At 38.5% G+C, this 24,042-nt stretch overlaps 1 protein-coding gene across 2 annotated transcripts in view; it reads left to right on the plus strand.

Moving 5' to 3' along the window:
• The window catches only part of erfl3 (Ets2 repressor factor like 3), a 163,363-nt gene that overhangs the window by 109,713 nt on the left and 29,608 nt on the right, over positions 1 to 24,042 (plus strand). For both annotated transcript variants that reach the window (XM_062063895.1, XM_062063894.1), the window contains exon 2: positions 22,140 to 22,374. In XM_062063895.1, the coding sequence (XP_061919879.1) occupies positions 22,343 to 22,374 (32 nt within the window). In that variant the 5' untranslated portion in view covers positions 22,140 to 22,342. The remainder of the gene's footprint in view (positions 1 to 22,139; positions 22,375 to 24,042) is intronic.

The raw sequence follows: 24,042 nt of genomic DNA on the forward strand, positions 1-24,042 counted from the left end.
CCTTAAAGTTTGTAATCAATGAGAAATATCAAGCAGCTAAAATGCGCCGTTTGGAGCAAGTGTTTTGCATTTTTCCCCATTGTACATTATAATGTGTTTAAATGTATTTAATTTGGAATGTTGTATGGTGCTTGGATGATTTTTTTATAATATCCACAAAGTTTAGTGACCAGATTATGTGTGACCATTGTGTGTGTTGGTTGCTTTTTTTGTGCCATGACTAGGGAAGGTTGTTTGGATTGGGTCATATAAGTCAATATTGTGACGTTTACTCTTTTTAGTGTAATTCATGGTAATTGGCCTGATTTCATCATATTGTCCATAAGATGGCAGCAAATTTGCAGCAATAAGATTGTCAGATATTTAAAATTAATTTGGAAACACTTAACAGGCCAGGTTGCTCAGTAAACTCATGACGTCTCATGGGCCAAATTGAAGACACCGGCGGGCCACGGGCCAAAATTGTGAACACCCCTGGACTAAACTAAGTAGGACTGACTCAACAGTGCCTCTACTGGATACTAAGTTAAGTACTGCATTCAATTAGTCAACAATTGGTCCTGCATAGTTGACATAATATGTCAAAATGTTATCAACTAATTCAGTTAGAAAAACAAATAGTAAAACTGGGAGCTTTACTTTTTAAGAAAAATAATTGTGCCATATTACCATTATTGTCTTTTAGTTAGCGCTGATAGTTTTGTGAAAATATAAAGACAAAAATAATTACCAGAACAAAACACAAAAACCACAAGAGACGAGCTGATGCTGAGACACATTGTCTTGTATAGTTTTGACTTGTTTTTGTTTAATTGTGGAACTTTTGGGTTTTATTTATGCCTGAGAGGTCAAATTCAGATTTTTTTACCCAAGGTTCCTGCCCTGAACAATTATGCCCGTTCCATGATTGCAGACTGTGTCCACCCTGCAACCGTGCAAACATTTAATCAGTTAGTACCACAACTCAACCTGAAAACCTGAAAACAAACGCACTTGATTTATTAAAGCTCAGTCCCTAATCAAGTTTGGCCTCAAAGCCGTTAAACTGAACTTTTAAGCACTCTAAGCCTAATGCCACAACTGAAAATGTGGCTTTTTTCCAAACAACCATACACCACTTTCATAGTTGTGAACTCAACTAATGGCTATTTGAACCTTACATGTACGCTATGTCCGGGAAAAGAAGATCCTTTTTAGACTTATTTTTACCCCCACATGCTCTCCTCTTTAATTCCCACTGGCTGGAAGTGGCACTGTCCAGCAGCGACCACATCTTACATCATGTCCTCCTAAATCTTTCTGCTCCTCTTCCTCCTGCTTCTTCCCCTCCCTCGCTCCATCCATGCTACGCTTTGAACAAAAACGCCAGTGTGTGCACATGGTGCTATTTTTGTCCACTTCCAAGGCCACAAAGACCTCTCTTTTACATCTATATGGTAACCGGTAAAAGTCTATGGACAAAGTAGACGACCTCTAGGAATGCTTGAACAGCCTTCTAAGCTTACATGTTTTTGCTGTGTTTAACCCTACCGCTTCTACTGTTTCTGAATTATTGAAAACCTTGCCTATATATTTCTTCACGAGTCAACATACCACTCTCCAGTTTTGCAGAATGTAAAAGAAACGTAAAGCATAGTTACTTCGTAAAGTGCGCATCTCTCTTCTATTTTTCATCGGCGCCAAATTGCATACCCACTTCCTGCACATTTTCAATGAGTGCTGTATGGAGAACGATTCTCCGTCTCTATTAGAACATGGTTAACTGTAACATGCTAAACACACGGCGTCAACAGACTATCAGTTACTGCAGAGACATGGAGAAAGGGTAGGATTGATAAATAATCTCTGTTTTGTAGGGGTGTAACGGTACACAAAAATTTCGGTTCAGTACGTTCCTCGGTTTAGAGGTCACGGTTCGGTTCATTTTCGGTACAGTAAGAAAACAACAAAATATACATTTTGGGGTTATTTATTTACCAAATTTGCAAAATCTTCCACCAAAAATATTTTTCCTTGTGGAATATTTGATGTGAAGTAATCAAAACCTTGGAAAAGTCAATAATTCATAATAACATTGATTTTGATTCAATATTATGTTTTGAGCAATGACAGTTTGAAAGGGAAAAAAAACAGCTTATTTTATTAGTCAACATTGCAACTTTTTCTAAATTACATTTAACCTTTAAGCTTTTTTATTTCACTTTTGTTATGTTTTTGTTTATTTTAATAGTATTTTTAGAATGTGCTGTGGGCCTTTAAAACATTAGCTGTGGGCCGCAAATGGCCTCCGGGGCACACTTTTGACACCCCTGCTATAGATAATAAAAAATGAAATATGTTAAATCTATGGATAAAAAGCAGAGCCTGGCGACGCATGCGCGTTTATCATAACTCTCTCGCTCTCTCTGTCTCTGCCCCTCCCTCACGAATGCTGCTGCGCGCACAATTTGTTTTGTTTTTAACCTCTTCTTAACCCTGAACGTACATTGAAAATACACGCAACCCTAACTCAAAATGCCGGACATTTGAGGCATTTAAGAAACTCCGCCCTGACAGCTCCGCAAAAGAGGACATGTCCGATGAAAACAGGACGTATGGTCAGTCTATCGAAGCCCGTTAGCTGCTAGCATGCCGTGTGTTGTGCCTCGGTGTGCATTGTTTACACAACGTGCGTTACGCTACTTAAAGGTCTACTGAAAGCCACTACTACCGACCACGCAGTCTGATAGTTTATATATCAATGGTGAAATCTTAACATTGCAACACATGCCAATACGGCTAAATAATATATACTATACTTATAAAGTGCAATTTTAAATTTCCCGCTAAACTTCCGGTTGAAAACGTCTACATATGATGACATATGCGCGTGACGTCACTAGATAAACGGAAGTATTGCTACCCCATTGAATCCAATACAAAAAAGCTCTGTTTTCATCAAAAAATTCCACAGTATTCTGGACATCTGTGTTGGTGAATCTTTTGCAATTTGTTTAATGAACAATGAAGACTGCAAAGAAGAACGTTGTAGGTGGGATCGGTGTATTAGCGGCTGGCTGTAGCAACACAACCAGGAGGATTTACTTGGATAGCAGACACGCTATCCGACGCTAGCCGCCAACCGCACGGATGATTGGGTGAAGTTCTTCGTCCTTCCGTCGATCGCTGGAACGCAGGTGAGCACGGGTGTTGATGAGCAGATGAGGGCTGGCGTAGGTGGAGCGCTAATGTTTTTATCATAGCTCTGTGAGGCCCCGTTGCTAAGTTAGCTTCAATGGCGTCATTAGCAACAGCATTGTTAAGCTTTGCCAGGCTGGGAATTATTAACCGTGTAGTTACATGTACATGGTTTAATAGTATTGTTGATATTCTGTCTATCCTTCCAGGGACTTATTTATTTTGTTTCTATCTGCATTTGAGCCCGATGCTATCACGTTAGCTCAGTACCTAAAGAGCTTCGCCGATGTATTGTCGTGGAGATAAAAGTCACTCTGAATGTCCATTTCGCATTCTCGACTCTGATTTTCAAGAGGATATAGTATTTGAGGTGGTTTAAAATACAAATCCGTGATCAACAATAGAAAAAGGAGAAAGTGTGGAATCCAATGAACCCTTGTACCTAAGTTACGGTCAGAGCGAAAAAAGATGCGTCCTGCACTGCCTCTCTAGTCCTTCACTCTCACGTTCCTCATCCACGAATCTTTCATCCTCGCTCAAATTAATGGGGTAATCGTTGCTTTCTCGGTCCGAATCTCTCTCGCTGCATTGTAAACAACGGTAGAATGTAAGGAGTCCTTCCTCTGGTGACGTCACGCTACATCCGGTATAGGCAAGGCTTTTTTTATCAGCGACCAAAAGTTGTGACCTTTATCGTCGTTGTTCTCTGCTAAATCCTTTCATCAAAAATATGGCAATATCGCGAAATGATCAAGTATGACACATAGAATGGATCTGCTATCCCCGTTTAAATTTTTTTTTTTAAATTTCAGTTGGCCTTTAATATGTCCGTGTGGAAACTCGTTCGGTACACCTCCGAATCGAACCGGAACCCCCGTACCAAAACGGTTCAATACAAATACACGTACCGTTACACCCCTACTGTTTCGCCTTACATCTTTCCGGACATGTTAAATTGTACAGGTGTGATTGTATACCCAGTTATCAGTTATCGTACGGCCAAACATTGAGCATAACAAACTAGTGTTGTCCCTATACCAATATTTTGGTACCGGTACCAAAATGTATTTTGATACTTTTCTAAATAAAGGGGACCACAAAAAATGGCATTATTGGCTTTGTTTTTAACAAAAAGTCTTACGGTACATTAAACATATGTTTCTTATTGCAAGTTTGTCTTTAAATAAAATCGTGAACATACTAGATAACTTGTCTTTTAGTAGTAAGTAAACAAACAAAAGCTCCTAATTTAGCTGGTGACATATGCAGTAACATATTGTGTCATTTCTCATTCTATTATTTTGTCAACATTATTAAGGACACATGGTAGAAAATGTATTGTTAATCTACTTGTTCATTTACTGTTAATATCTGCTTACTTTCTCTTTTAACATGTTCTATCTACACTTCTGTTAAAATGTAATAATAATTTATTCTTCTGTTGTTTGGATGCCTTACATTAGTTTTGGATGATACCACAATTCCACAGTTCCAGGACCACATTGTAGCCATAATAACATCTTTAACAGTATGGATGCTGCTCTCATCTCAGATCCCAACTGGCTAATTTTTGTCTTTCTGTCCCCCACCTTTGTTTTCCTCATGGTCCAACCCCTCTGAATTTTGAATGCACTTGGTGGGAAGTCCGGCCACTTTGGGATTTATGCGTAACCCATCTCTAATTACCTCAACTTGCCAAGCCCACACTTTCGTTCTTTTTTTTCTTTTCTCACTGTAGCGTCTGTCAGGTCTTTTTATTATGCCACCATTTCATCCCTCTCATCCTGTACGCTCTCCTGTTTCCGTCTCCTCTGTTGCTGGAGCTAGAAGCTTCAGGCGGTTTCACTCAACCGAGCAGGCGTGACAAAGGCGAGAATGTGTTTACTTGTGTTTGAATGAATGCGCTAACGGCTACTGCTGTCTGGCTCTCACATTTGAATGCTCTTTAGGGGTTTTCTGAGCCTACCATGACACACACAGGTCCTCATCCCCCACCAAAACGGATCAAATTTTGAAGGTCCCATATTACATACCGTATTTTCCGGACTATAGAGCACACTGGAATATAAGCCGCACCCACTAAATTTTTAAAGAAAAAATATTTTTCCATATATTAGTCACATCGGACTATACACCACATACGCTGTGAAATGAGTCATTTACAGAGAAATATTTTGTAGATATTTATTTACATACTTTGAATGTTTACAAACAAACACAACAGAACTCATCGTAGCATCTTAACTGCTGAAACTAGCTCTCTTATCAGCCAATCAGGGGTTGGCAACCCAAAATGTTGAAAGAGACATATTGGACCAAAAATACAAAAAAAAATCCTTCTGGAGCTGCAAAAAATTGAAATTATGTAAGTCTTATAATGCAGGCAACACTTGGTGTAAGTCTTTATATTAGCTATTAACTATCAAAATGACTATGTTTCGCTGGCTGACGACGCAAATCTTTGTTGATAGAAATGTTGAAATGTAATATTTATTCTACCAATTTTTGTAACATCGGAAAACATTAGTAAAACAGAAGCTTCTCAGAGGGTGAGATAACTCCTGGAAATTACTGACTTACAATGGCCAAAGTTATAGATGTGTGTGACCAAGTTAAAGGAAACGGCAGGCTGTTTTCTTAGTGGATTTATTACAATCTTTGGCAAGCTGGGTAACGTTTGCTGTGGTCTGGAACAACATGGCACACAAACAACTATCAGACATGCAGCCAATATTACATACAGATAATGTGTCATGAGACATGCAAATATAAATTAAATACACATAGGACATAAGTAAAGGAAATTAAATGAGCTCAAATATACCTACAAACGAGCCATAGTCATGCATCATGTACATACAGCTAGCCTAAATGGCATTTTAGCATTGATTAGCTTGCAGCCATGCGCTGACCAAATATGCATGATTAGCACTCCACACATGTCAATAACATCAACAAAGCTTACCTTTGTGCATTTACACACAGCATGAAACGTTTGTTGGACAAAATGAGACAAAGAATGAGTGGCATAAAACACGTCTTACTGTGGCAGCGTCGGAGAAAGTTGTACATGTAAACAAACTACGCTGTGTTCAAGGACCGCCGAAATTAGTAGGACAAAACTGCGCTTGCCATATTCTCTCATCAGTGACTCATGTTTAATATAAACAGTGGGATTTGTAACAATTGGGAAGGTTAGGGCTATATAAATAAACATTGATTAATTGATTGATTGTGTCAAGTTTTCTCTCTTACAGAAACAATATTAAAACAAAAAGGATTTTCGTACACTTTTGAAAAAGCTCCAGGGAGCCACTAGGGCGGCGCTAAAAAGCCGCGGGTTGCCGACCCCCGAGCTAAATGGACTCAATAACTCTACAGTGACGTCTCGGTGATTTTACTGAGGAATTTGTTAAACTGAAACAATATCAATTACAATCAATCAATACAAAAATAATGGCGTTGTATGTTCATAATTACTCAAAAACTTGTAGACCCTTAAAGTTAAAGTACCAATGATTGTCACACACACACTAGGTGTGGTGAAATGTGTCCTCTGCATTTGACCACTTGTAGACGTGTTAGCACATTTGCTAATGCTAATACTTATTACATTACAAGGACAAATAGGAATGAAAAACATGACACATGGGATGGTTTAGTAAGTATGAATTGTTTTAATCAAATTGTGAAACTAACAAACCGCAGAATTCAAAGTGAAGGAAAAAAGTAGCAGTTTATAGTCTGGAAAATGACTGTAATTTTTCCTAACAATTTTAAATAAGTGTCAGCTATCCCACTATAGTGTATTGGAAGTGTCCAAAATCTATCCATGATGATAGAATTCAGACAGTTTATCAATCAATCAATCAATGTTTATTTATACAGCCCTAAATCACAAAAGTCTCAAAGGGCTGCACAAGCCACAACGACATCCTCGGCACAGAGCCCACACAAGGGACGCCGATGTGAATGACTATGAGAACCTTGGGGAGGATCGCATATGTGGGTAACCCCCCCCTCTAAGTACAGTCCCAATAGTGGGGCCAGCAGAAGACCATCCCGAGCGGAGACAGGTCAGTAGCGCAGAGACGTCCCCAACTGATGCACAGGCGAGCGGTCCATCCCGGGTCCCAACTCTGGACAGCCAGCACATCATCCATGGTCACCGGAACCGGAATAACCCGGCGAGGGGGCAAAGGAGAAAAGAAAACGGCAGATCAACTGGTCTAAAAAAGGGGGGTCTATTTAAAGGCTAGAGTATACAAATGAGTTTTAAGATGTGACTTAAATGCTTCTACTGAGGTAGCATCTCTAACTGTTACCGGGAGTTTAAAAACATAAGTAAGTAAGTCCTAGTGGGAACACGCCATTTTGTGTGTCTGTAGCCTTAATGCTCATGAGCTGTGTTTGTCCACCCATGTCTACCACGGAGTGTGGGTCTCCGAGAAGTGCAATTGCGCATTTTATCCACGTTTTGCACACTCGCTGGCTGCACGTAGTTGATGTCATATACCACACACAACATTGTAACATTAGGAGTAGGAGAGGAGGACACATACATTAGCAATACTAGCATAGCTATGGGAGCTACGATGCCAACATTACGCTCACATTTTAACAGGAACATCCTGCTAGGTTAGCCTATTTACAGGAGAAAAATAAATTGGCCAATAGGTAGATGATTGACAGATTGTTGGCAGAGCTCCAGGCTTTATTTCAATATGTGTAGCAAAGCCTGATTTGTATTTTTTATTTTTTTTTGCAAAGCTGTCCTATACACGAGGTGGGCTCCTCTATCTCAGGATGGGTTTGGTGACTGTTTGGGTCTCATAATCCAATCCTAATCCTAGGCAAATATGGACAAATATTACTGCTAGGACATCATTAGAAAGTCACCTTTGTATCAAAGGGGACCTTTAAAGTTTGTAGTTTTGTAAAAACCCTATATTTGCTACTCGGCTGTTATTTTATCACAGGGCTGTCAGTTGAGTCGGGTTTGCTGCTCAGATTCTCACGTCCTGGGACGGTCTTCTTTCCCGTCAGCAGTTTGGCCAACATACACTTGGTACTTCAGTTCTAAATCTGTGTGTTCCGGGCAGTCTTCCTTTTTCTTTGAACTACTTGCAAGGCTGCGCTATGTACACTATATTGCAGAATTCTGTCAGGGATATTCAAAGTGCTTCACAGTGGCATACAAACCCACTAAAGAAGACGTTTTGGATTATATTTAGCTGCGATCCAACTGCTGATTAGAACTAAAAATGTGGCCTTTAAAAGTACGTATGTTTTTAGGTTTTCTTGAAACAGTACACAAAGATTTTACTCGCTATAATGTAACTAGCAATGCTCAAGTGGAGTCATGTCATACAAAACTTTATAAACTAAGGAAAAACAGCTGAAATTGATTGCCACTAATGTCATAGAATTTAAATAAAATGTTTACTAAAAGTTTGCATTAAAACTCATAGTTCACACCGCTAATGTATACTAAAAGTTTGCATTAAAACTCATAGTTCACACCACTAACATTGACTTTTACACTCCTACTCAAACAGTTTTACTGTTTTTACATTCTACTAAACAGTGGGTTTTTATAGCAACTCAATCACAAATCATGAGTATTTTTTTCTTAGTTTTTCTGCCGGATGGCTTTCCTGGCGGAACCTTCCTATTTGTGCGGCCTTGGGACGGTAATAAAAATCTCTAATGGGGCCCTGGCCTCATAACAAACCTGCGCTGTCTTCATGAAAGGCAGCAGTGTGTACCATGACACCATGGGGGCACATTTTTACATTTATATGCCAGTAAATAATTATTGCAAAGTCAATAAAGGCTTTAAAATGGCGGCAGTTTAACCCGGAAACAAATTATTCTCATTTTCAATCGTTTCTGTGCTTTGAATAGTTTTGAAATCATCATTAGCTAGCACAGTGATTCTCAAACTGCGTACACAGGCTCCATTAAGTGGTACGCCAACGAGTCCCTTAACTAAAGTACAGTGTTTTGTTTTCCTTTATTCAAACACAGTGTTACTTTTCAAACTGTGTGTTCTGTTACAGTGGCCCAAATATTAAATAAACTTGTAAAATAAAACCTCTGCCTTGTTTTTAATAAATACATAGGCCTGCTATACTACTGTATTTAAATGTTAGTCATTATGGTAGTATAAAACCAAAACCAGTGAAGTTGGCACGTTGTGTAATTTGTTAATAAAAACAGAATACAATGATTTTCAAATCCTTTTCTACCTACATTCAATTAAATAGACTGCAAAGACAAGATATTTAATGTTCAAACGGAAAAGCATTTGTTGTTTTTTTTGCAAATAAACATGAACTTAAAATTTAATGGCAGCAACACATTGCAAAAAAGTTGGCACAGGGGCATTTTTACCACTGTTACACGGCCTTTCCTTTTAACAACACTCAGTAAACATTTGGGAACTGAGGAGACCAATTTTTGAAGCTTTTCAGGTGGAATCCATCCCATTCTTGCTTGATGTACAGCTTAACTTGTTCAACAGTCCGGGGTCTCCGTTGTGGTAATTTAGGCTTCTTTTTGCGCCACACATTTGAAATGGAAGACAGATCTGGACTACAGGCAGACCAGTCTAGTACCCGCACTCTTTTACTATGAAGCCACGCTGTTGTAACACGTGGCTTGGCATTGTCTTGCTGAAATAAGCAGGGGCGTCCATGATAACGTTGCTTGGATGGGAACATATGTTGCTCCAAAACCTGTATGTACTTTTCAGCATTAATGATGCCTTCACAGATGTGTAAGTTACCCATGTCTTGGGCACTAATACACCGCCATACCATCACAGATGCTGGCTTTTCAACTTTGCGCCTCGAATAATCCGGATGGTTCTTTTCCTCTTTGTTACGGAGGACACAAAGTCCACAGTTTCCAAAAACAATTTGAAATGTGGACTCGTCAGACCACAGAACACTTTTTCACTTTGCATCAGTCCATCTTAGATGAGCTCTGTCCTAGCAAAGCAGGCGGAATTTCTGGGTATTGTTGATAAATGGCTTTCGCTTTGCATAGTAGAGTTTTAACTTGCACTTACAGATGCGACAAACTGTAGTTACTGGCAGTGGTTTTCTGAAGTGTTCTTGAGCCCATGTGGTGATATCCTTTACACACGGATGTCACTGATGCAGTACCGCCTGAGGGATCGAAGGTCACAGGCATTCAATGTTGGTTTTTAGCCTTGGTGCTTACATGCAGTGATTTCTCCAGATTCTCTGAACCTTTTGATGATATTATGGACTGTAGATGGTGAAATCCCTAAATTCCTTGCAATAGCTGGTTGACAAATGTTGTTCTTAAACAATTTGCTCAGGCTTCTGTTCACAAAGTGGTGACCCTCACCCCATCCTTGTTTGTGAATGACTGAGCATTTCATGGAAGCTGCTTTTACACCCAATCATGGAACCCACCTGTTACCAATTAGCCTGTTCACCTGTGGGATGTTCCAAATAAGTGTTTGATGAGCATTCCTCAACTTTCTCAGTCTTTTTTGCCACTTATGCCAGCTTTTTTGAAAAATGTTGCAGGCATCAAATTCCAAATGAGTTAATATTTGCAAAAAATAACAAGGTTTTCCAGTTTGAACGTTAAGTATCTTGTCTTTGCAGTCTATTCAATTTAATATAGGTTGAAATGGATTTGCAAATCATTGTATTCTGTTTTTATTTACCATTTACACAACGTGCCAACTTCACCGGTTTTGGGGTTTGTTCTTGGAGAGTCAAGTTTTTTCTGAGGTGGTACTTGGTGAAAAAAGTTTGAGAACCACTGATCTAGTAAGTCCATCCATATACTGTTTTGCATAAGAGGTTCCACTCACTATTCTAAGAAAACAGAAAGTTGCATCTGACGAGCCCTCATGAAGTTAAAGCCCAAAATTGTGATATTGTGTTTGTACACAATCAGTTGCCAAAGTTTTCCTTGATGGCAGCCATGTTTTTTCAAACTAATCTAGCTCGAATCCTACAAATATATGCTTGTCAGTGCACGATAAAGTTAAAGTGTGTGTTGAGCTGTGTGAGAAATTTCAAGTCAATCCAATTCATGGGGTCACACTTTGGTAGTTTAAGAACAGTGCCACCAGGAAAAATGATAGCACAGGCAACACATTAGGGGTGCATGTTTTGGCAAACGTTCACCCTTTTGTGTGCAATGGTTGGGGAGTAGAAAAGTTTACACAAAGTAATGTGAAAATAATAAGGACACTACAATGTTGTTTTTTTTAGCTTTACTGCACTTTTTGCAGGACTTTTGCAAGATTAACCTAAATTGCTAAATTCAAGCACCTGCTCAAATTTCTGAACACTAAAGGTCCCCGCATTGCATCTGACTGGTGAGGACCTCACATAGCTGGATGATGAGCAGTCATGGAAGCCTGTGAGGGGCCAGCCAGCAGGAGCACGCTGAGGAAAAGAGGCATCCGCACTCCAGGAGAGCTGGAAGAGGGCGAAGGGGGAAGAATGGGGGAAAGTGGGTATCAGGGGGGTGAAGCAATCTGACCTGGATGACAACAGACTAGCAGAGGAGCTATGATCTCATCGCTCCCTTAATCCCCCCTCCATCCCCCCTTCTCTCCCACTCCGGTCATTGTCTCGCTCTCTTCCCACTCGTCCCCACTGCCACCCCCTCGTCCCGCTACTTTTTCTCTTCTCAATTCTGCGCATGTCGTGCCTCTCGCCCCGTCTTGTGTTCTTCGTTCTTCTATTTCACTCCCACCTCCTTCAAACCCTGTCCCCCTGTTCACATCACTTTCTACCACCTGCCCCTCACTTGATGCACTCTCTCCAGTGTCCCAGGGCAGAGATTAGACGCACCCCTCTCGTTAGAGCTCGACACACACACACACACACATGCACACAAGTCTCTACATTATTGATGCAGATTGTGTGTGTATGCAGTAATGGCTATCTGGTGTCTCCCCCCCGGGACTGAGGAGGGAAGAAAGCAGCCTGAGTAGAGGTCAAAGACGAGGTGGTGGTGCAAAGTCACAATATCTGCAGCACTCCTTCACTTGGACACACAGATTGGTTGCCAAAATCACAGATCTGTCACCAAAAGCTAGAACAGGGGTGTCAAACTCGTTTTCATTAAGGGCCACATCGCAGTTATGGTTGCCCTCAGAGGACCGCATTTAACAATGAGTAATATATGAATATACATGTATATATACAATACATTAACAATATATTTTTTTACATAAGGTGCAAAAAAATATTCAAATTTTACTTTAAAAACTGGCAGCTTGGTCACCGGAATTTTACAGTAAAAGCAGTGGGTTTTTTACAGCATTCTAAAAAAATGGAATGGAATGGAAAAACAATACCACTGTTTTTAGTGGTAAAATTCAAGCAACAGAGCTGCCAGTTGTGTTTTTTATACTGTAAAATCTTGTTGTTTTAATGGGTTTTTTTGTTTGTTTTTTAATGTTTTAGTGTCTTACTGTATATGGAAAAAAAACAGTACCAAAGTTGTTTTTACGGTAAAAAATGTAACCGTAAAATCTATTGTCAATTTTACAGTCTACAATTTGATTGATATTTTGTTTTGAAATCATAAGTTAAGCAGATATTTAAGTAAAGTATTTATCTTTATTTTAACAAAAAATATTTTTAGAACACATATAATATTTTGATTTTGATGATATTGAATTTTAAAATATATGCAATTGCATGCAGTACATGTTTTTTAATGTCAAAAGGGAAAGAACATATATTTTTAGTAAGAAAAGATTAAGCATTCTATTAACGCATATTATTTCCAGGCTTTGAGTTTGACACCTGTGATCTAGAAGGACAAAAGACAGCTGTCCTTGCTCACAGCCTTCCTCCTTTTTCACTCTCTCGCTCTTGCTTTGGGTCAGTATTGGGCTAAGGAAGCGTCTTACACTCTTCTACGCGATGTATCAAGTGTATGTAGGGAAGTAACAGCAAACGGTGTAATAGTAAACCACGGTAAAATTCCAGACGGTTCATTGTACCGTTTAAATTTTTAATTGCCGAAAAACTGTCGTTAATTAATGCATTTTAGGCGACACCGCTCACTTCCTGGAGACCGAGTCGCAGCAACGCCGGCGCATGCGCACTAGCGCAGTTTGGGTTTAGAAAACATGGCGGCAACTACACAAACTTGCTGTGGAGATTTTCCCTCAGAGTAAACGGACCCGATCGCTTTGTTTTACTTCATTTCACTCGATTCCACTTCCGTAGAGTCTCGGCATGCGTTTAAGAGCACACTGCTTTTATTAGATGGCAACAGGTGTGGACAATACTGGAGACAGATGCATTTGTCCCACACAAAAAGTATACAGCGGTAGGAGAAAAATATTTGATGTTGCAGTTTCATTTTGAAAGTGCAACACAGCGTCCTTCACTGAAAGTTGCCACAACTTGTATATAAATGTTTGTTTACTGGGATGACCACTTGTTTATTATTTGGCTGCTAACTTTGTTTGTGTTCAATGACATTACCATTAGCTCAAATGTTCTAAGTGAGCTGTGAAGTGTCGCCAGACTAGGTTGTCAGTGAGGCACAAAGATTTTGTATTGGATGTGAGAGGTATTTCTCCTGTTTATTTTTGTAGGCCAAACTGTTGCACTGAATCACATGGTGTTAAAGGAGAAGAACAAAACTTGTTTATTTGACTTTCTCTTCATTAGCCAAACTGCTTTGTGTTTTATATTGATATCAAAAAGTAAACACCATGTTTTTTTTACATTACTTGTGGGTTTTTTCATGTCACAACTAGGGATGTCCGATAATGGCTTTTTGCCGATATCCGATATTGTCCAACTCTTTAATTACCGATACCGATATCAACCTATACCGATATATACAGTCGTGGAATTAACACATTATTATGCCTAATTTGGACAACCAGGTATGGTGAAGATAAGGTCCTTTTAAAAAAAAAAAAAATAAGATAAATAAATTAAAAACATTTTCTTGAATACAAAAGAAAGTAAAACAATATAAAAACAGTTACATAGAAACTAGTAATTAATGAAAATTAGTCAAATTAACTGTTAAAGGTTAGTACTATAAGTGGACCAGCAGCACGCACAATCATGTGTGCTTACGGACTGTATCCCTTGCAGACTGTATTGATATATGTTGATATATAATGTAGGAACCAGAATATTAATAACAGAAAGAAACAACCCTTTTGTGTGAATGAGTGTAAATGGGGGAGGGAGTTTTTTTGGGTTGGTGCACTAATTGTAAGTGTATCTTGTGTTTTTTATGTTGATTTAATTTAAAAAAAACACACAAAAAAACGATACCGATAATTAAAAAAACGATACCGATAATTTCCGATATTACATTTTAAAGCATTTATCGGCCGATAATATCGGACATCTCTAGTCACAACGGTATTACTTTAAAAAACATTTTGTTAATGTTTTATTGTGTATAATAGGACACATTTCTGCTCAAACTCTAAATGGATTTGTCTCGATACAGCACGTACATATACAAACATTTAGTTCATGTAAATGTACATAACTTAGAAAAAATAAAACAATGTAAAAATAGAGATAAAGGCATCATGTAATGAGAAAAAGCTGACATGTTGATACTATTATTTAACAAAAACACACATTTATCTTTAAATATATGGATAATGTTTATCTATAGCCTTTTTATTAGACATTACAAATTACATGATCACGTCGCATTCACACTCCAACCCAACTCTGTTTTACCTAACATAATGAGTAATCTTGATTTCAATGTCCAGCCATCCATTTTCTAAGGGCCATAATCGTGCAGCCCTATGTTAAGACTAGATCTCATATATGAACACTATTTTTTACTACATGGACAAAAAGTGCAGTTTTGTCATATGGCCATCAGGTGCCATTTTGCTAAATTCTTAAATTATTTGTTTTATCTCTTATGTCCATAAGATGCTATCTTGCAAAATGTTCACATGTATTTTTATTTATTTATGTTATTATTTTGTTTCTGCCTAATGGCTTTGTTTATAATGCCTGTGTTGTTATCATATGCACATTAAATTTCTACTTGCGGTACATGAAACAGTGTTCTTATCTACAATAAGGTTTCCTCTACAAAGGAAATAACTTTGAATGTGTTGTCTGTGTGTTTTACAAAAAAAAAAAAAACTTAGTTAAGTACTACTTCTTAAAAATTTTGAACACCGCTATAGTAATAATGATAACCATGTTAATTTCGGTCACAATAACCGTGATAAGAAATGTTCTTACCATGACATCCCTGAGTGTATGTGAACACCACTCTTCACTGTGGTGACATCTGCGGTGCAACAACCAAAGTCAAAGAGATCATTACACGCTCAATGACTCACATTACCACATGCGCTCATTCGGTTCGACTGGCTTGTTGTTGTTTTCTTTTAATACAGTGCAACAAGTCTGCTTAGCAATCAACTTGTTTTGTTCAAACAATTTCCCCATGACATAATATAGAAGGATAAGTAAAACACAGTTTCAAGGCCATAAAACCTTTATTAACTTTACAGACACATTGTTTTACACTGTAGGGGAAGTGTCTGGCAAAAGTACACAACAGCAGTGACTTGGGTTCAAACCGTTAAGCGGTTATTGGACGACAGCCTTTTATCCACTCGCTCGGTCTATTATGACGACGATACCATTTTGACAATCTAAAGCGTCATGCAAGTATAAAAATGTAATTCAAAACTCAGCCTTAAATTGAATGACGACGATGTGATGCCAAGGTTGAGTCACGTTGCAGATCTCACGTTTTCTTTGTTATGCAAGTGTAAAAAGAAGTTAAAGGAGAATTGCACTTTTTTGGAAATGTTGCTCATCATTCACAATCATTGTGTAAGACAAGAACACGTTTTTATTTTTTTAATGCATTCTAACTCATAAATAAACGCTAGCAAAAGTCAGCTCACAATCAATCAATCAATGTTTATTTATATAGCCCTAAATCACAAGTGTCTCAAAGGGCTGTACAAGCCACAACGACATCCTCGGTACAGAGCCCACATACGGGGATTTGCTTCATTCCGCCTATGAAGTGGTCTAAAAACATCCAAAAACATCCATCAACGCTTTACATGTTGTAAGTATATTTGTAATATTGTAACAGGCACATTCATAATAACATGTAATATTTATGTATTTTTGCTTATTTGAAGCATACGGCGTGGTATTAATTTCACAGACGCATCACATCGTTTGCTTTTCTCTTCAACAACAACAACTACTACTCATGGGGGACTTCATTAGAAACAACAACTACTTTGGGACAAATAGAACCTTATATTTTTAGCCTAAAAATAAGGAAGATGAGCTACAAGTTTTAGAAGCTGTGTGCTAAAACGATCCAACTTTAGTGAAACATTAAACATCATGTAACAGTAGTGCTAAGTGCTGAACAAGATATACAATCTTCAAACATATTAAAACAGTTACTTACTGTACAATGTCTGCTCTCAATCAATTGCCGACTGATGTAATGTTTATATTTTCCCGTTTCGATGATTTATAATTTATAATCTAGAAATAACTTTTACCAACTGAGAGGCGATGCAGCAGCTCACCAGCTCAATATGTCAGTAGCAGCATAAGCTAGTTATTACCTCTCTCTGTGATCAATACGGCACTAAAAGTAGTCCCTTTAACGTTAGGGCTTATAATAACAATATCGCTAATACTTGGTCAATACCCAGGTCACAACATGTAAATGGAGCATTGTTGGAGTTTTTTAGATGTTTTTAGAGGGCTTTATGGGCGCAATTGACACAGTGGATGCAATGATTCCATGAATCCCAATGCATCCATTGTTAGCTGACTTTTGTTAGTGTTTATTTATGTATTAGAATTCATAAAGAAAAACGTGTCCTTGTTTTACATAGGGATTGTGAATGATAAGCGAAATTCCAAAAAATGTGCAGTTCCCCTTTAACCACTGTTTTGCATTACGTTAAAACTTACGGTAACACTTTAGTATAGGGAACATATGAATCATTAATTAGTTGCTTATTAACATGCAAATTAGTAACATATTGGCTGTCAATTAGTCATTATTAAGTACTTATTAATGCCTTATTCTGCATGGCCTTATTATACAAGCAGTAAGCCATTAACTAAGAGTATTCCCTAACCCCAACCCTAACTCTAACCCTAACCCTGACCCTAAGTCTTACCCTAACCCTATGTTAATAAGCAACTAATTAATGGTTCATATGTTCCCCATAATAAAGGGTTACCAAACTTACGTATGTGGTGCTATTCTCCTCAAATTCTTCTTCTTTTAACGCCCATTCTTTTGGATTAAATGTGGCAAAGAAAATAGTTTAAGAAAAAGTGTGCAAGATGTGCGCAGAATAATCAAAGACTGAGAAGTATGTTCATAAATTTAACTCAGGACATATGCTGACAACTCGTGTGGTAACATTGTAACATTCTCAACAGTCATACAAATGTCACAGTAATTTGTCTACGGATTACTGTAAAACACACAGGCCTTAGCCATACTTACTTGTCACACGAGTTTAACAAGAAGTTAACCGCTGTTGATATTAAGACTTAAAAGATGGCAAAATAGAAGTCCGAGCCCTAACAATTAATGATAATATCAGTGTAATGCAGCAGTGTTTCACTGACTGAGTATGTCACATTGATGCATCCTTAGTGGTTTTGCAAGTGTAAAAAAAAGTTCCACGTCATAAAACATAAAAACAAAACACATTACCGAATATTCCGGACGATAGGGCGCACCGGATTATAAGGAGCACTGCCGATAAATGGTCTATTTTTGATCTGTTTTCATATATAAGGCACACCGGATTATAGGGCGCATTAATGGAGTCATATTATTATTATTTTTTTTCTAAATGTAAAACACTTCCTTGTGGTCTACATAACATGTAATGGTGGTTCTTTGGTCAAAATGTTGCATTGATTATATTTTACAGATCATCTTTGAGCCGCTTTCTGACAGTCTCTTTCGGATGCGCCATTTTGTGGGCGGTCTTATTTACGTGGCTCACCTTCGACATCGTCTTCTCCCCGACATCTTTGTTGTAGCGGTGTAGCGTGCAAGGACGGGAGTGGAAGAAGTGTCAAAAGATGGAGCTAACTGTTTTAATGACATTCACACTTTACTTACGGTAAATAAATAACGGAGCAGCATCTTCTCATCCGTAGCTCACTAGTGCAACAACAACGCCAGAAATGTGTCCCGTGAAAAACCGTCCGACCGGAACTCTCTAATAACTAAAGTTCCTTGGGTGAATAATTGAAACTCACTTCACCGGTATGTTTTAGTGCTTTCATGGCTAGTTTACTGACAGATATAAGTAAGAACTTTACACTACTTTATATTAGAAATGGCAACAGCGAAGTCGTATGAAAACATTTTTGATAGATTTTTGAGCGCCGTGTGTAATGTTCTAAATTTTCAATGGAACGTATAACATTTTTGGTGTTGTTTACTTCAGACATATTGCCATTATTCCATACATTAGGCGTACCGGGTTATAAGGCGCACTGTCGAGTTTTGAGGTAAAAAAAAGGGGGGTTTTAGGTGTGCCTTGTAGTACGGAAAATACAGTATTGTTATTTTAACACCCTTTAGTGTGTTTTTCCCTTTTTTGGACACATTGCCATTTGATGCCATCCCTTTCTAATAAACAAGCACACCCGTTCAAGTTTAATTCATCTCGTGTGGCTTTGTGCATGCTAGTTGTTCAAACCTTTAATGAGTCTTTACTCCTCAGAAGAATATTTTACCTCAAAGCTAAGTTAAGCAAATTTTAATTTACTGTATTTCTTAGCTGTGATGCTGTCAGCCAGATAGCAGAACTGCAGGTCAGCGTTCAAGATCCCAGTAAGCAGAGCTTGTTTGTTCCTCTCAGCATGATTGGAGATTGGACCAGCGACCTCTTCACTTGAGTGGCTGACAAACATCAAGCAAGCCAGTGATTGAATATTTGATAGAATGTGGCGATGGAAACAAAATATTTTGATGAAATTTCGTATGACTACATAGTGACCTGCAGGCTTGGCTCCTGACCGTGCCATTGGCCTCCTTCAAGCTGCATATTAATCAGCGCTATTAAAATCCCGTCTTGAATTTGGAGCTGGAAAGAGTGTATGCGTCTTGCTCCGGAAAGTGTTATTCGGATATTCAAAATCGTGCCATAGAACTCCGAGTAGGTGGTAATAGCGAGTGAGTCACAGTCTTCACAATTACACCCCTGTGCAGCCTGTTGTCAATAACATAAGCAGTGGAGAGCGGCTAGTGCACGCTTCTGTAGGCGTTATGTAAGAGCCTGAAAAAATAATAAATCAAAATAAATGTGCAGATTCATAAAAGTCTGGCAGATGTGGCACTGACATGATAGTGTTATGCAAGTCACCAAATGGTTACGGGCAGGTTAGAGCGCCGCAGATTATCGCAGTGATCCATCTCGCCTGGGGCTGTCATCCGGTAAATCCATTGACAGGCTGTATGCCCATAATCTGATGATTTGTCTCGTAGCCTCATTTCCTGTGTGGCTCAAACTTTGTTGCTCTCATGCAAACAGCGGTGCACTGTGCATGTAATGTATACCAACGCCCACTGTGCAGCAGGTGTATTGAGATGAGAGATGACTGGATGGTTTTTCCTCTGGTCATGGGAGAGTGTGACTGCATTGGGGAAAGAGGTGGAGGAGTCCCCACTAACACAACTTTGGAGCATAGCGGTTTTAGTGTGTTTCCTGCAAAGAGCCACTGTGGCTTAATGTTGCATAAACCTAAGTACTGACACTTGGACTTCTAAGTTATTTGTGGCCTCCCTTGTTTCTGTGGTTAAGAAATGCATGCTGTTCTTTCTACTAGCCAAATATCAATATATACAATGTAGTGTTGTCTTCGATACCAATATTTTGGTACCTGTACCAACATGCATTTCAATACTTTTCGGTACTTTTCAATACTTTTCTAAATAAAGGGGACCACAAAAAATGGCATTATTGGCTTTATTTTAACAGAAAATCTTAGGGTACATTAAACATAGGTTTCTTATTGCAAGTTTTTCCTTAAATAAAAGAGTGAACATACAAGACAACTTTTCTTTTATTAGTAAGTACGCAAACAAAGGCTCCTAATTTAGCTGCTGATATATGCAGTAACATATTGTGTCATTTTCCATTCTATTATTTTGTCAAAATCATTAAAGACAAGTCATAGAAAATGAATTATTAATCTACTTGTTCGTTTACTGATATTTATCTGCTTACTTTCTCTTTTAACATGTTCTATCTAAACTTCTGTTAAAATGTAATAATCACTTGTTCTTCTGTTGTTTGGATACTTTACATTAGTTTTGGATGATACCACAAATTTGGGTATCAACTTTTTAGAGGTGGTATAGTACTGAATATGATTTGTTAGCATTGCGGTACTATACTAATACCGGTATACCGTACATCCCTAATACAAAGTATTTTTGACTATATACTGTATTGTTCATAATACATAATTTTCAAGTAACCCATTTCAGATACAGATACACAGTGTAAATGATTTAACCCCCATTCAACCAGTGACCAATGTCCAATAATAGTGACTGTAATGATATTATTTAACTGTTTTTGTTTAGCTAGCTTATGAATGGTCATCACAATGGGAGTTGCGGAATTTTGAGTGCATGTATGTTTACTATTAACAAAACTTCAACATCAGTGCAGGTATTTTTCTTAAAGGGGCTGTTTGCATCTTGTTCAAAGAAAATATAACCAGAACACCACTAGCTTATGTTTCCATTAATGGTTTAACAGAACATATATATTTTTTAAATGTCAATATTTTTCACAAGTCGTTATTATATTGAATCAAAATTGCTCATTGGCCTGAGAAAATACTGCGGTGTTCAGGCTGTCACTCACAGCTGTCTGATGCACATAAACAAAAGCAGTTCCTAAGAAACACTGAACAATTTGCTGTCATCTTGTTGTTACGATAGAATGCACATTCAATGAGAGCTCATATAAGTTGTTAAAGTTTAGAAAAAAGCTATAATTAACTGACAACAAACAGCATAGTTTACATGCACAAAGCCGGAAGAAGGCGGAGTTTAATGCTTATATGACTTTGGAAAGTTAGCACCCTCTAGACAGCCGTTTAAAGGTTACAAACAGCACCTTTTAATAAATGCTTTGATTCTAGTGTGTGTTTGTTGGCGCCTTGACCTGATTCATATTCAGTTTAGATCCACGTTTGAAAGAAGCCCCATTACGATCTGAGGATATCGCATTTAATCAATTTTATTTTGTCTTCGAGCTACAATGACCAATATTTAATAAATCGTAATTATGTCCAAATAACCATGTTGTTCAAATCTTGCTTTGATTTTCACAGGCACATTTCTACCAGGCGTTTTAGTTCTGTTCAGCTCACAATGACACGGCTTGGAATGCTCCATTTGTTATACAAGTGCCCGTTCTCTGTCAACCAATCAGTGGACTGTGTGTTGAGTTCCCTCTTATGTACATCTACGGGCAAAGTGTGGCTAAAAGTGGTATGGTTCTGATCAGATAGATTGCTTGCTTAGGCTATTAGTGGAAACACGGCAAGGAATTGCTTGAGCAGAGCAGACATTGTAGGGAAGCAGAGGGAAAGGTTAGCGAGCAGACATTTATGTGCTATGTGAAATATGAATGAGGCCACTCTACTCCAAGCTTGACTAAGCTGCGCTCTTATGTGTGATCTATACTTGGCTAGACACTCATAATCCTCTTTGCTCTTGTAGACTGCACTCACCTGAAACATTTACAAAACTGCTGACTCTTATCACGTCTAAACTCATACAACTCCTTGACTTTTATGAAACAAAACGCACCTCCGCTCGTAATGCAGCGTAAGCTGCCGTGGTATCGCAACATACGATTACTTCACAGCTGTCTGTCCTTCTATTGACAGGGTTCGCCTTCCCTGACTGGGCCTACAAGCCAGAGTCCAGCCCGGGTTCCAGGCAGATCCAGCTGTGGCACTTTATCCTGGAGCTTCTGAGGAAAGAGGAGTACCACGATGTCATCGCCTGGCAGGGGGACTATGGCGAGTTTGTCATCAAGGACCCAGACGAGGTGGCCCGGCTCTGGGGGGCCAGGAAGTGCAAACCCCAAATGAATTACGATAAACTGAGCAGAGCACTGAGGTAAAATGTCATGAAAGTTGTACTTTGTTCGTGTCGTATCACAGTACAGTATTGACGCAAATATAAGACAGTATTTTTTATCTGGAAAATATGGGCAGTCTTTTATTCGGGATCTAAAAATTCAGATGGTGCCAAATGGCTTTTACCCAAGTGACCCAGAGCTTTAGTTCCGGTCACTCACACACACCAATAACCTGAAGGGAAGCAACAACAAGCTGGGCAAGTTGGCAAACAAGATGATGCTAATTTTAAGATAATTGTGATTAAAGAAGGAGAGTTATCATTTTTATTAATTGCAATCTACCTAGTTGTTGTTTCACTAATAGTATAATCGAGGTTGTCTTATATTCCGGTTAATATGGTATTTTCCATATTTCAAAATGTTATTTCTGCTTGTTGGTTTTATTATGATCTTGTACAATACCCTCCAAATATGATCAAAAACCTTAGGACACACCCCCAATATTACACTCCATCATTAATTTTACCAAGCAGAGATTTTGAACGGTCCTTAGTTCTTATTCAATCTTAGTTCAGTTTACCACCAAGGCTTATTAGAATAATTTCTTAACCCGATCCAATACAGGGAAGAATTCCGGAGGACTTTGCCATCTTTGACTGGAAGCATTTCATTCAGACCCCACGCAGTCATTTGTGCCTTTTTACACTTTGGCACTTGTTCACCCTAGACATTCCATTAGTAATGTCTGTTTAAGCACAAACAAAAAGCAATGACCCAATCCTGCGTGGCCACGTGGCGCTCACACAGTGTTGACCTGTACAAGCTTAGCGCTGTTGTGCCAAGTAAAACAGTCAAGTGTTTGGGCAAGTCACACCTCAACGCCTTTTGGGTAAAGTTTTCATTTCCAAAAGCAACAGCCACTGTAAGCCAAGCCTATTAGTGTGTTACTGCAGTGATTTGGCTCAGTTTTGTAATGACTTATGTAGCTTTTAACTCGGCTTTGGAAATACGTAATCTACTGTTCAGTCTTTCTTACCGAATACTGGCATTATATTGATTTTCGTTTTACTGTGCCTATTTAGTGTTAATTATAGAGTTTTCTTTCGTCAAGCTAGATCACTTCTCTGTTGGGAAAAAAAAATATCAATGTTTTTTTTATGCTCTTCTCCACTGCACAGTACCTATGCATCACTTTTGATGGTTTTCCATTGAGAAAAGCAGGTACCGGGGTTTTGAATGTGTGCATCATTGTAATGTTTAAAGACACTTGGCTAGAAATTAGAAAGATAAACAAACATGCTAACATAATTTAGTTCATAATTAGACTCCGCAGTCCCCACTGTAGCAGCGGTCTGTTATATCTCGCTGCCCTCAGTCTCCTCTTGGATAAAATACCTTGCTTGACCAACAGCCGCATCCTGTGACATACGGTAAATACAGGAGACCCTTGTTCTCCTTTATTGTTGTCGTTTGTTAGCGTGTCTTATTGTGACTGATGTGTTCAATGTGGTGTGGTTGTCCCAGGTTCCCACAGTTCTATTTTAAAGTCATATATATGTATATATATATACATACATACAGCTGAATCCAGCTGGTGCTGTGCTGGCTTTTAAAGCTTGGGAACACTTAGGTAGTACCCTTTTAGCTGCCATGGATTGCAATAATTAGTTCTATTGGTTGATAAATTTTACTTTTGTGGGTCAAAC

Source organism: Entelurus aequoreus, linkage group LG11, assembly GCF_033978785.1.
Source record: "Entelurus aequoreus isolate RoL-2023_Sb linkage group LG11, RoL_Eaeq_v1.1, whole genome shotgun sequence".
Lineage (NCBI taxonomy): Eukaryota > Metazoa > Chordata > Actinopteri > Syngnathiformes > Syngnathidae > Entelurus > Entelurus aequoreus.